At 39.0% G+C, this 14,720-nt stretch overlaps 1 protein-coding gene across 7 annotated transcripts in view; it reads left to right on the forward strand.

Moving 5' to 3' along the window:
• Window positions 1-14,720, forward strand: part of LOC105478311 (cilia and flagella associated protein 43) — a 107,940-nt gene that overhangs the window by 24,437 nt on the left and 68,783 nt on the right. For all 7 annotated transcript variants that reach the window (XM_011735428.2, XM_071069167.1, XM_011735430.2 and 4 more), the window contains 4 exons: window positions 1,992-2,142; window positions 6,245-6,404; window positions 8,043-8,110; window positions 10,269-10,400. In XM_011735428.2, coding sequence (XP_011733730.2) covers window positions 1,992-2,142; window positions 6,245-6,404; window positions 8,043-8,110; window positions 10,269-10,400 — 511 coding nt within the window. The remainder of the gene's footprint in view (window positions 1-1,991; window positions 2,143-6,244; window positions 6,405-8,042; window positions 8,111-10,268; window positions 10,401-14,720) is intronic.

Consider the following 14,720-nt stretch of genomic DNA (forward strand, 5'->3'; position numbering starts at 1 on the left):
AGCTTTGTCAGGTCATTTAAGGACTTCTCTACATTGGTTATTCTAGTTAGCCATTTGTTCAATCTTTTCTCAAGGTTTTTAGCTTCTTTGCAATGGATTCAAACTTCCTCCTTTAGCTCAGAGAAGTTTGATCATCTGAAGCCTTCTTCTCTCAACTCATCAAAGTCATTCTCCATCCAGCTTTGTTCCATTGCTGGTGAGGAGCTGAGTTCCTTTGGAGGGGGAGAGGTGCTCTGATTTTTAGAATTTTCAGCTTTTCTGCTCTGATTTTTCCCTATCTTTGTGGTTTTATCTACCTTTGGTCTTTGATGATGGTGACATACAGATGGGGTTTTGGTGTGGATGTCCTTTCTGCTTGTCAGTTTTCCTTCTAACAGTCAGGACCCTCAGCTGCAGGTCTGTTGGAGTTTGCTGGGGTCCACTTCAGACCCTGTTTGCCTGGGTATCAGCAGTGGAGTCTGCAGAAGAGTGAATATTCCTGAACAACAAATGTTGCTGCCTGAATGTTCCTCTGGAAGCTTCGTCTCAGAGGGTTACCTGGCCATGTGAGGTGTCAGTCTGCTCCTACTAGGGGGTGCCTCCCAGTTAGGCTACTCGGGGGTCAGGGACCCACTTGAGCTGGCAGTCTGTTCGTTCTCAGATTTCAAACTCCATGCTGGGAGAACCACTACTCTCTTCAAAGCTGTCAGACCGGGACATTTAAATCTGCAGAGGTTTCTGCTGCCTTCTATTTGGCTATGCCCTGTCCCCAGAGGTGGAGTCTACAGAAGCAGGCAGGCCTCCTTGAGCTGTGGTGGGCTCCACCCAGTTCCAGCTTCCCAGCTGCTTTGTTTACCTACTCAAGCCTCAGCAATGGCTGGTGCCCCTCCCCCAGCCTTGCTGCTGCTTTGCAGTTAGATCTCAGACTGCAGTGCTAGCAATGAGGGAGGCTCTGTGGGCGTGTGACCCTCCAAGCCAGGTGTGGAATATAATCTCCTGGTGTGCCCTTTGGTAAGACCCTTGGAAAAGCGCAGTTTTAGGGTGGGAGTGACCCGATTTTCCAGGTGCTGTGTGTCACGGTTTCCCTTGGCTAGGAAAGGGAATTCCCTTATCCGTTGTGCTTCCCAGATGAGGCGATGCCTCGCCCTGCTTCAGCTCTTGCTCGGTGGGCTGCACCCACTGTCTGACATGCCCCAATGAGATGAACCCGGTACCTCAGTTGGAAATGCGGAAATCACCCGTCTTCTGTGTTGCTCACGCTGGGAGCTGTAGCCTGGAGCTGTTCCTATTCAGCCATCTTGGAACCGCCCTCAATTGTTTTTCAAAATTGTTTATCATTCATAAAATCTAGGCAAGGAAGTTTTGAATTTAATGCATGAAACCACCAATTCTCCAAATTAACCTTTATAACCATATTATAAATTAAAAGTAGGTATATAATAAATTTGAAAATGAACTCAATATCAGAGATTATAAAAGTAGCTGAATACAGCCTGAATATGTGTTTAAATATATATTTATTTTGGCCTACAGTGTTTTTCATTTGAATTAGTTGCCAACATTTAAAGTTTGAGAGATTTCTCATAAATATCCAGGTTATAGTATTCTCTTGAAATTTTGGAATCAAAATTCTCACATGTCAACAACCCTCTTGGCTTGAACTGAGTGGTACCTGCCGCCTAGAGGAGGGACAAATATTTTCCCACTTTCCACCATCCTCAACAGTCACATATCACCTGCCTGACCCCCATCCAGTATTCAAATTTACAACTCCTGCTTTAGATATTAGCTTTCAAAAATGTTTATAATCCCTCAGTACTTAGTTTAAAACTGTATAACTTGTCTTTTTACAACCTGTTATCTATTTTTAAATCTATCATTTGGCTTTTATCTTCTTACTTGATTTTTATAAGTTATAATACCTCCCCACTTCACTTACATTGATATGCAGTGGTTGCATCAAAAAGAAGTTTCTGTTCATCTGATTGTTCTGATGCCTCTTTTGTCTACAGGTCAGTAAAATTACCTCTAGAAGATGGGTCATTTTTTAATGAAACAGATGTCGTTTTCCCCCAGTCGTTGCCGAAAGATCTCATCTATGGACCCGTGCTGCCACTGTCAGCCATCGCTGGGCTAGTAGGCGAAGAGGCAGAGACTTTCCGGGTAAGTACCTGGCACCTCTTCCTGTTTGCCTAATGGGTTGAGGTCTAGGAAGCCTGATCTCATTTGATTGTCATAACCATCCCATGAGAAATGCAGGATACAGAGGATCATCTTGGTTTTTGATATAGATTAGCCACAGAAACTGTGAGAGATGAAGACTCTGGAGTTTTGAGTTTGGATGACTGGGATGATGGTGGTTGCTAACAGAAACAGGGGGCCCAGGTGTGATTTCCATTTTGGGCATACTCAATTTGCGGTGCAGGGAAGACACCCAGGTGGAGATGCTGGGTGGAAGTTGGCAAAGTGGACCTAGTGTTAGGGAGGAGAAGTAGGACTGTCAGTGTCATTCTCACAGATAGGATGGTGGGAGCACTGAGCGGATGTGATGAGCAAAGAGAGAAAGGGTGCAAGGGAAGAGAAGAGAGCCAGAGCCAGCTGACTGCTGAACTCAGGGGCGAAAGAGAATTCTGAGAAGGCGCAGTCACAGAAGTAGGAGCAAACCTGGGAGGGACGAACAAGGCCATAGGAAACAGCAGAAGAAAGCGTCAAAAGGGAGAGTTTGCCACATATTACACACCCATTCATTCATTCAACAGAGATTTATCAAGTTTCTTCTGTGTAGCAGACACTGTTTTAGGCAATGGGATTCTCATGGTGGCCAAGCAAGCGCCATGTAATTCTCATGAAGCTTACATTCTTGTCAGGAAGACAGAACAACAACAACAAAAGTAAAGAGTATTGTTCTTTTGTAATAATTATCACATTTTTCAATGATATATTAAATCATTACAAAATGTGATAATTATCGCAACAGAATAAATGGAGACAGGGCAGCAAGGAAGGGATGGGCTGGTTAAGGAAGGCCTCTGGGGAGATGACACTTAAGCTGAGATTTGAAGGACAAGGAGGCATTACTCATGTTACAAGCAGGATAAAGAATGTTTCATGTGGAAGGACCTGCATGTGAAAGACCCTAAGGGAAAAAGAGAAATTGGTATGTGTGAGGAACTGAGAAAAGATGCATATGGCTGGAGCATGATAAATGAAGGGGAAGTGAGGTGTGGGGTGCTGTTCAAGAGAGAGGCAGGGAGCAGAGGGCAGCACCTGTAAGACCTTTGGGATGACGGGAGGAGCTCCACTTTTTTGGCCCTCTTGAACCTGCTATGCTTACCCTTGTGTTAAATTCTCAGCAGAGGATAGAGGAGGTGGAGGTTCCTGAATGTTTTTGACTACTGCATGGAATTAAGCTATGACTGTTAAAAATAATTCAGTGTGGGCCAGGCACAGTGGCTCATGCCTGTAATCCCAGCACTTTGGGAGGCCAAGGCGTGCGGATCACCTGAGGTCAGGGGTTCAAGACCAGCCTGGCCAACATGGTGAAATCCCCATCTCTACAAAAATACAAAAATTAGCTGGGCATGATGGCAGATGCCTGTAATCCCAGCTACTTGGGAGGCTGAGGTAGGAGAGTCACTTGAACCTGGGAGGCGGAGGTTGCAGTGAGCTGAGATCGCACCAGCCTAGGTGACAGAGCAAGACTCCGTCTCAAAAATAAAATAAAATAAAATAAAAATAATTCAGTATGAGGATTAGTTCATTAAAAAATCTCTGTGGCAAGCAAAAGAAAGGGTTACATGCCCTTAATATTTCCTTTAATGAATCACAATGATTCACCTTTTTAAATTATGGAAAGAGATTATAGTCAATCTCCTGCATTCATGGGTTCCACTTCTGTGTATTCAACCCACTGCAGATCAAAAATATTCAGAAAAAAGTGGTATGGTTGCATCTGTACTGAATATATACACACTTTTATTTTTTCTCATTATTGCCTAAACAATACAGTATAACAACTATTTCTAAAACATTTATATTGTATTAGGTATTATAAGTAACCTAGAGATGTCTTAAAAGTATATGGGAGAAAAAATAAAATAAAAACATTGAAAATAAAGAAAAAATATGTGGGGGATATATGTAGGTTATATGGAAATACTATGTCATTTTATACAAGGAACTTGAGCATCCACAGATTCTGGTATCGCTAGAGGGTCCTGGAGCCCATCCCCTGTGGATACTGTAGTTCCTTTTATAGCACAGGTCTCAACCTTGGAGATATAACTGCATTCAGCCACAGTGGGGCAGCAAAGTAAGAACAAAGAGATCAGCCATCAAGGTTTGTAGCTCCAATTTTTCTGTGTTTAGTATTTGGTGCTCAGAGCCCCTAAATTTCTACTATCTCAAATTGGGTTTTGCTGGGCAGAAAATATGTGTAGGAGCCCTTATATTTCACATTTTGTACAAACATAATGAACTCTGCATAAAACATTTAAAATTCAGGCAATTGTCCTTGTCATTTGAGAAATGCTATGAAATGCCTTCTTTAAATACTCAGATATGGAGTTACTATTTTTAAATGCTCATAATAGACATCTTTATTTTAAAACCTTTTTTATTTGTATAAATTTAAGGGGTACACATGCAGTTTTGCTATGTGGATATATTGTCTGGGCAGACATCTTTATTTCCTAGGACTTGTGTACTCAGTATATTTTAAATTTTTCTGAAAGCAGAAATGTAATATTATAGTTTGACATCTGTAAATCATTCAGGGATTATTAATAAAGCCATATATTTTGTATTTAAGTTAGACATTTTCCCAGCAGTTTACTTTTTCATTTTGTAGCATAATAAAGTGAGGAAAATGTTTAAAACATTAATTAATGTCTGTACAATGAGTGAAAGCATAACCAAAAATAGATCTCAAATGTCTTGATTCTATTCCCTCCTTCAATGTCATTTTTTGTGATCTGGGTACCAATGGCAAGGGAATCAATAATGATTCGATTATAAGGTCTTAAAAATGGATGAGTTGTGGACTTTTAAAAAATTACAAACATTAAATAATCCCATTATCTATTCATAGGTAATGCCAGAAGGGTACATTACAGGCCTTTAAATAGCCCTGAGTCACATTACACAACTTATTTAGGGCATTAGAAATGTATCCAATTTTAAGTCATAGCATAGGGGAAATCAGAGGCAGATGTTATCTGGCAGAAATTGGATCCAAGATCATGAACTTAATCTCAAGTGTCTAATTTCTTTTTTCCATCTACCTTTTTAATTTTTTCAAACAGATGTTGCTAAATGGGAATCTCTTTTAGAAACTCAAATATTTTGAAACATATATGGATTTTTACATTTTCTAAAGCACAATTAAATTGGACTGCAATTTTTCATGTTTTGTCATCATGTGATCAAAATTATTTCTGATTCTAGAGGACTGAAAAAGGAGATGGTATTATCAACAAACATTTCTAAACACTACTGGTACCTTTTATTTTTAAATATCTCAGAATTATAAGCTGTTTCTGCTTACATAATCCATATACTCACATTCATTTTTAAGTGTCATCAAATATATTTATTGATTAAAAAGTAATAGGAAGACAAGCCGAGGTTTGTCTTAAAGAAAAAAAAGCCACATACAATACTAGTTTAACATACCAAGGCCAGAAAATTTCAAATTTTAATCTTCACATTTTGTTTTATACGCACAGATTCATTGGTATTGTGCAAATGAGAGACATGGTGTTTTTTTGTTGTTGTTTTGTTTAATATTTTGATCCTATTTTCATTCCAGATAAGTCTGTCTTTTTGTGATTTATATTCTAAGGTTAGATGTCATAAAAAAAACTCAGGAAACTTTTCAATAATGGTGATAACAGTGAATAACTCTTTTCCTTGTGAGTCAAATCTCAATCAGACACCACAGAAGTGTCATTATTCAGCTGCAGTTTAATGTTTTGGAGTGGGAAAGGTGATTTTCCTTTTTCTTGATCCACTGGGTGACCAGATTGTTACCCAACTATTTATTTTCTAACTATCTAAGGCTATGAGGGCATGAAATATACAAATAATAAATTAAAGTCAATCTGTCCTTTAAAAAAAAATTATTATGATGAATGCTCAATGTTCCTATGTTTTCTGTGTCTGTGGGGTTAGGGATGGTTCCTTTCTGTCAGTTGTTCTGGTGGGCATTTCTTAGGCTCTTAGCCATGATGTTTTCTTAACACAAGGTTTTATTCTCTCCCTGAAGCCTAAAGATGATCTATATCCTTTGCTTCACCCGACTATGCATTGCTGGACTCCAACAAGTGACTTGTACATTGGCTGTGAAGAGGGTCATCTTTTAATGATTAATGGAGACACCTTGAAAGTGACTGTGCTTAATAAGATAGAAGAGGAATCACCACTGGGTGAGAAACTGTCCTGCTTCATATTCCCGTATAGCCCTGGGTGTTGGTTTTGTTGGTTTTCCCTATATTTCTCTTGCCTGGAGACATCTTTGATTCCTCCTTCTTCTTAATCTTCTGGCTGTTACTATGCTCTTGGCATTCTACCATCACTTTATATGCATATTTCATGTAATCCTCGGAACAACATTGTAAGGTGAGACACATTAATCTCCATGATACAGAAGAGATATGTTAGGAAACACGGCCCAGTCCGCATAAACTGTGGAGCTGACACCTGAACCCAGGCAATAAGACCTCAGAGTCCAAGTTCTTGGCTACTGTGCTGTATCTGTTTCTATACATATGCCCATTCTGCTTAGTCTGCTAATCCTACACTTTCCTGCCCCCTATCCCAACCCTTTTCTCCAGGCTGATCATCTCTTAAGCCCAAAAGCCATCTTGAAAATTACCTTTCTATTGCTCAGTTAGAAGTGTTGTTTTTTTGTGTGTTTTTTTAGACAGAGTCTCATTCTGTCACCCAGGCTAGGGTGCAGTGGTGCAATCTTGGCTCACTGCAACCTCTGCCTCCCAGGTTCAAGCCATCTCATGCTTCAGCCTCCCAAGTACCTGGAATTATAGGCACACACTACCACGCCCGGCTAATTTTTGTATTTTTAGTAGAGGTGGGGTTTTGTCATGTTGGCCAGGCTGATCTTGAACTCCTGACCTCAAGTGATCTGCCTACCTTGGCCTCCCAAAGTGCTGGGATTACAGGCAGGAGCCACCACACCCTGCCATATTGCTCAGCTAGAATTTGAAAGAGAACCTGATCTATTCTGCCTTAGATATAGTGTCTATTCCTGACCCCATCAGCTGTGGCCATGGTTGGGCCTGGGTCACAGGAGCCACTGTCTACTCATTGAGCAGTAGACGTAGACCCTGGGAGGAGGGGGCCTTGCCAGGGCAAGCTCCTCAAACCTGTCCAAAGCATTCTCTATTTCCATTGCTCTTACTATTTCACACCTTGATTTCTGTAACAACCTTAGGATGGACTTCACTGACCTTAATATACATCTGACCCAAACCAGGCAGCTTATCTCTGTCAAATTGCCTTTTTGAAGGCTGCTTTTAACACCCAGCTCAAGAACTGCTCTGCCTTGATTTCACGCTCTCCCTAATGTGATCCTACCTACTCCATTGGTATTATTTCCAGCTATGCCCTAGTATGAGTTTTCTGAGCCAGTCGTTTATTCTCACCATTTCACAGACATGCCTCTAGCCCATTCCCTTGGCACTTATTGTCTCTGAATCTGCCAGTTCCCAGCTCCAATACCACCCCCTCCAGCAAGTTTTCCCCATTGCAGTGTCCCTCATCTGCCTTTTTTCCTTTTCTCTGACTCACTTTCCCTGTAAAACTGAGGCCATGAGGTTTGACTTCCCTCCCTACTCCCTTTCTCTCTTCCCTTTACTCCTACTGTACCCTCCAGCCTTGCTCCTCTCTCTAATCTAGCATCTATGTTAGTTACATAGATCTGATGATAGAGAATTCAAAAACAACTTATATGATTTACATCAGTAAAAGCAGCTTTTATTATTCATTGTTACATTGTACTTTTAATTATGTGTCACCTGCTTTACCTTGTTTTTCTTTTCCAAAAGGCAGAAGAAATTTTCTCAGTCCAGTAACCTTGGTGTATCAGAAGGAGGGCGTGCTGGCTTCTGGAATTGTAATGTATTTTTTTTCTCAAAATTAATTGGTTTAAAGAAAATTCACAATTCCAATGTATTGCCATTTACTATTATGAGCCATATTTTAGGATGTCAGATCTGTCACATTATTAATTAAAATGGTTTCCTCTTTGGGTACTATTAAAAAAGATTTATTTTGAATAACTTCAAATCTATACAAAATAGAGGGAACAATATAATGAACTACCATATATTACTGCAAACAAACACAAATAGAATTTAAAAATCCATTGCCCTTCTGCAATGAAAAACTACCTAATATCTGTAACCCAATTCCATGTTTGTTTCTACACTTAATGTATTAGGTTATCAGACACGAATTTGGAACCCTTTGTCTAAGCTGCAGCTTGGACTCTGGTGAATGCCCATTTAGCTTACATGTATCATAATGTTATTATTGATATTTAAATCAGTATTAATAGCCTCCATTTCCTTGGTGCTTACTTTGTGCCAGGCACCAAGCTAAGTACTTTATTTGTATTATCTTATAGGTCCTTACAACAACCTTATCAAATAGAATCTATTGACATCCTCCTTTAACAGACAAGGAATCTAATCTTACAGAGTTCACCAGCAAGTAATTGGAAGAGTTAGGGCTTGAACATAGGTGTGTTAAACTCCAAAGTCCTTGCTGTCATTTATTAGAACTCAGTCTCAGTAAGTAATAAAAGGTGTCAGACCATGTTTTTCTTTTTCTGTTTCTTTTCTTTTCTATTTTTTTTTTTTTTTGAGGCGGAGTCTCACACTGTCTCTCTGGCTGGAGTGCAGTGGCGCAATCTCTGCTTACTGCAAGCTCCGCCTCCTGGGTTCGTGCCATTCTCCTGCCTCAGCCTTCAGAGTAGCTGGGACTACAGGCGCCTGCCACCACGCCCAGCTAATTTTTGTATTTTTAGTAGAGACGGGGTTTCACCGTGTTAGCCAGGATGGTCTCGATCTCCTGACCTTGTGATCCGCCCCCTTCGGCCTCCCAAAGTGCTGGGATTACAGGCTTGAGCCACCGTGCCCGGCCAAGACCATGTTTTTCCATGCCATTATAATCAGTGTAAACAATGCTAAGGTGTGGAACTGGCCTATACCAAAATCCAGGTCTAGTTGTAACTATCCCAGATGTTAGCATAGTCCGTTTCACTGACACAGATGACATCTGCAGGACTTTGAGGGTAGCTAGGCAGTGACATCAGGGTGAGAGACATTCTACCCTCAGGAAGCCATCTGGAGCACATACACCTACACTTAGCTCCCCCAACCTTGCAGTGGACTATCCCCTCCTCCTCCATTTAGTCTGCATTTGTGGGCTTTTATGACTCTTGTCCTCTTCAAGACCACCCTTGATGTTTGTTTAACCCCCTTTAAGGGAATGATTATAGCATTTGCTCTGGTGAGTGATGGAGAATAAAGATGAGCTCAAAAAAAGCACCTTGCCTGCTTTCCCTTCCAGGGCCCAGGCATTTGAACCCAGCCACCTGAAGTCCCTGCTCTTAGTTATGAGATGTCTAATCTAGAAAATGATAAATAAATTTCCTCCAAGTCTTTTCACTATTGTAAAAATAACTCAAATTTCTCTTGAGAATAATAAAGTTAACCTAAATCTATTCAAAACCAGCCAATCAACTAGCCCATTTATATTGGATCCTTGCTATGTTCTACTACTGTGTGAGGAAGAGAAAAAGAGGATCCAAAGGGAATAAAAGGCACACTCCCTACCTTTGGGTCATTTAGGGAGATAAGAAATGCACATAATAATGATGAAAGAGCATACAGGAGGGCTAGTGTCCTTTCAAGCAAAGAAACTGCTATATACAAGCCACACAAACTCTACTTCATTTTTCCTACCGCCTGTGTAGTGAAGAATGTAGTAAGAAGAGGGATACTAGAGAAACTCAAAAAAAGGAGACATCAGTAAAGTTTTAGGTAATTGAAAAATGTATCACAAAAGAGATCAAACTGAAGCTTGACCAGGGAACATAGTTAAAAGTAGTCTAAATAAAGATGAGAGGACAGTGCATCTATGCAAACATAGATGATGACTCCAAATAAACAGTAGAAGTAATCAATAAGCCTTAACTTGTCTGATGAGTCAAGTATACTATGCATTGACTAAGACTGATTTTCTACATTTATCTCACTCATCTCTAGGATGGCTTTGTGTATTCTTTTATTATTAAAGATGGAAGTTACATGATCAAGGATTTTCTTGAGATTGAAAGACCTGTAGAACATATGACATTTTCTCCCAATTATACAATGTTGCTGATTCAAACAGACAAGGTATGTTGGATGGTAATTTCTTGATGTGTGATTTTCAGATGATATTATTATCGTCATTACATGACAGGAATGAGGAGCAGAGTGTGCTACACAGTGGTACTCCACTAGTCAAGACTCTAGGTTGTAAATGAAAAACTACCCAGTTTAAAAGGCTTAAATTACAAAGAGCTATTGGTTTATTTTTGTGCATGTAACTGAAAGGGCAAGGAGTGAATCTGAATACAAGAGCTGCCATGATGCCACCAAGCCTTGTTTATTTCCATCTCTTGGCTCTGTTTCCTCTCTGCTGCCTCCATTTCCATGCTGACTCTCCCCTTGTGGTGTTAAGAGTTATATGCAGCTCTAGCTTATATTTCTGCCTGCTTGATGTCCCTGGTGGAAAGATACCAGCTAGAAAAAAAGTCTTGGAATATAGACTCAGTGGACTAACTGAATCACGTGTCTTCCCCTGGGTCAGTCACTTGTACCATAGGAATCCTAAGCTCTGACTGGCCAAGCCTAAGTCACATGCATAGCCTTGGATGCTGGGTAGAGTCAACTGACTTAAATGAGAACTGAGATTGGGGCATAGGTTGTTCTCTAAAGACAATGTGGGTTCTATAAGAGAAGAAGAAAAATGAATTATTGCAAGATTAAAACAAACTATTACTTCAATTATACTGCTAGGAAGATTCCTAATTAATGGAATGATCTTCAGGCATCAAAATTAGCAGATATTTATATTGTTATACAATAATTTTACATGAATTACAAATAAAATTCAATGATTTTCTGCCTAAAAGAAAATTAAATTTAAATATGGACAGACTTTTGTTTCTGATAATTAACAGAAGTTTTTTTTTTTTAAAAAAAACTGTGCTAACATGTTTTAATAAATAAATGACTAACTGAAAATATCTATGGAGAACAGGAAACTAGGAAAAAGATACCATAAAAGAAGGAGGAAAGACCCAAATAGAACTTCTAAAGAAGAAAAATATACTAGCAAAGTAAAAATTAAATGAACATGTCTGACAAAATGTTGGACATAACCAAAGAGAGAATAAATGAATTCGAAGATGGATCAGAAGAAGTTATTCAGAATGTCACCTAGAAAAGCAAAAGGGTAGAAAATACAGAAGGGAACATAAGATATAAGAACAATACAGTGAAAAGATCTAACATATGTTTGATTAGAGTCCAGAGAGGAGAAAGTGGGACAGAGGCAATAATTAAAGAGATACTGACTGGGGATTTTCCAGAATTGGTTAAAGACATGAATTTACAGATTTAAGAGATCCAGTGAATACCAAACAGAATACATAAAATGATATCCACACTTAGACTTACCAAAGTGAAACTGTTGAAAACCAAAGAGAAAATTTTCAAAGCAGTCAGAGAAAAGACAGATTACTTCTAAGGAATTTCAATTAGACTAATAGCTGACTTCTCTGTGGCAATAATGTAAGTAAGAAATAGTGGAATAATACATTCAATGTGTTGCAGGGGTCAGCAAACTGTAGCTCCATGGGGCAAAACTAGCCTGCTGCATGTTTTTCAAATTAGATTTTATTGGAACATAGCCACACCCACTTATGTATTGTTTATGGCTTCTTTCACACCACAATGGCAGCATTAAATAGTTGTGGCAGAGACTACATGGTTTGCAAAGCCTAACATATTTACCATCAGTCTATTTATAGAAAAAGGTTGATGACCCCTGATGTAATGAAAGAAAGTAATTACCACCTAGAATTCTATACCCAATGAAAACATCTTTTCAGTATGTGGGTAAAAAAAGACATTTTAGACACTCCAAAGTTAAGAGTGTGTCAGCAGCTGACTATCACTGGAGAAAATTCTGAAGAATTTACTTCCGGCAGAGGAAAATTATCCCAGATGTAAGGTGTGTGATGCAACAAAAACAAAGAGCAGTAGTAATGGGTAGAGAATGACACATTGTAGAAGATGTACAGTAAATGAACACTGCATACAACAGCAGGAAAAAAAAATGTGGAAGTAGGTTTAAAAATAATATTGAACTAAAATCCCAAATGACAATACTATAAGTTGGGGGAAGCGGGGGAGCAGGATATATAGAACAAAGTATTCCAAGGATTCCACGTGACCCAGGAGGAGAATAAAGCTTTTAAGTAACTTTGATGTTGATAAATTAGGTATACATGTTACAACTTCAAAGGTAGCCACTAAAACAATAGGAACAGTAGATGAAATTTCCAAACTAGAGAAAATAGATGTTAAATAAAAAAGTTTAACCCAAAACAAGGTAAAAAAGAGAAAGAAAATGAAATGCAAAACAACTGAGATAAACAAAAAGCATAAATTAAAACCTATGTTTAAACCCAGATATGAAAAGACAGAAAAAGATATGTAAACATTAACCCAAAGAAAACCAGTGGAAATATATTAATATTAGACAAAATAGGCTTTGAGGTAAAAATCATTACTAAAGATAAATGGGCTTATTTCAGAATAACAAAATATTAAATTTATCAGGAATATATAAATACTTAAAATATGTACAAGGAATCTTCGTTATCTTGTCATGCTTCAAGGCCCAGGAAAGGCCTAGGCAAAACTCTTGGTGAGGTTTTGTTACATTCAAGCATTTGTATAAGGGCACTGGCTCTATTAGCTTTTAATATTTAACTTAATCACTCAGCCATTGCTGAAACAGTTGTCATGGAGGCCTGCCTGTTCAGCTGTTAGTGAGATCTGGCCTGCCACACCTTCTCACTGAAGTCTTTCTTAAACACACACTTTAAAATTTCACCCTCTTATTTTGCTATATAATGTTCTCCTCTGTTATATTTTCTTTTTCTTCTTACAATTATCACTGTCTAACTTGCAGTATGTTTTATTTGGTTTTATTATTTATCATCTGAATCTGCCAGCAGAAGGTAAGCTCCATGGGGACAGGGGATTTTGTTTTATCCTCTGCTATAACCCCAGCATCTAAAGCAGTGACTGGCATTGTGTATCCACTTAATATTTATTGAAGAAATGACAGAAAGATAAAATTTTTAAATACCTACCAAATTTTGAACTCCTATAAAGTCATATTTTTTTAGATAAATGAGACCAGAAATATTTATGTTTAACTCAAGTAAACATGAAGAACTTGTGATTAGCTGAAAGCAGACTTCTTATTGCTGGTTAAATGACCATATTATATTACCAGCTACTTGGTAGAGATGCATTCATTACAGAATAGATTTTTTTTTAGAGGTGAGTTTGAGAGCTGAAAATAATAAGCATGAAGTGACAGCTTCAGCCATACCTCAACTATTTCTACAAAGGCTTGTTTAAATGTTTAATGTTCTTTCTATTGTATTTAGCATGTGGTAGGATTTAGTACATCTTAACAACTTTTTGGGTTTTCCACATTTCCCAAATTTTCTACATAAATAGATATTATTTTTGAAACAGGAAAAAATGTTTTATTATGTTTTGTAAATTAAAAAAATGAATGTCTGGGAGACCAGGTGTGGTGGCTCATGCCTATAATCCCAGCACTTTGGGAGGTCGAGGAGGGTGGATTACTTGAGGTCAGGAGTTTGAGACCGGCCTGGCCAACATGGTGAAACCCTGTCTTTAGTAAAAATACAAAAATTAGCCAAGTGTGGTGGCAGGTACTTGGAATCCCAGCTACTCAGGAGGCTGAGGCAAGAGAATCTCTTGAACCCAGGAGGCAGAGGTTGGTTGCAGTGAGCCAAGATCCCGCCATTGCACTCCAGCCTGGGCAACAGAGGGAGACTCAGTCACAAAACAAAAACAACAACAACAAAACAAACCAAAACAAACACGAATGTCTGGAATTGAAGAAGAAAGTCTTATGGTTATTTAAAATGATGAGGCCAGGCATGGTGGCTTGCGCCTATCATCCCAGCACTTTGGGAGGCCGAGGCGTGCGGATCACCTGAGGTCAGGAGTTTGAAACCAGCCTAACCAACATGTTGAAACCCTGTCTCTAGTAAGCATACAAAATTAGCCGGGCATGGTGGTGCATGCCTGTAATCCCAGCTACTCAGGAGGCTGAGGCAGGAGAATCGCTTAAACCTGGGAGGTGGGAGTTGCAGTGAGCTGAGATTGTGCCATTGCACTCCAACCTGGGCAACAATAGCAAGACTTTGTCTCGAAAAATTAATTAATTAAAATAAAATGATAAATAAGTGAATGAATGAATGAATCAACCAATCAATCAATAAACAAACAAACAAATCAAGTGTCTAGATTTTAAGGCCTTCAGGGTCAAGGTCTTACTGAGTTGATCTGTGATTTCCCATCATCTGTTTCCACACAGTACCTTGGTTACAGTAG

Source organism: Macaca nemestrina, chromosome 9, assembly GCF_043159975.1.
Source record: "Macaca nemestrina isolate mMacNem1 chromosome 9, mMacNem.hap1, whole genome shotgun sequence".
NCBI classification, from domain to species: Eukaryota; Metazoa; Chordata; class Mammalia; order Primates; family Cercopithecidae; genus Macaca; species Macaca nemestrina.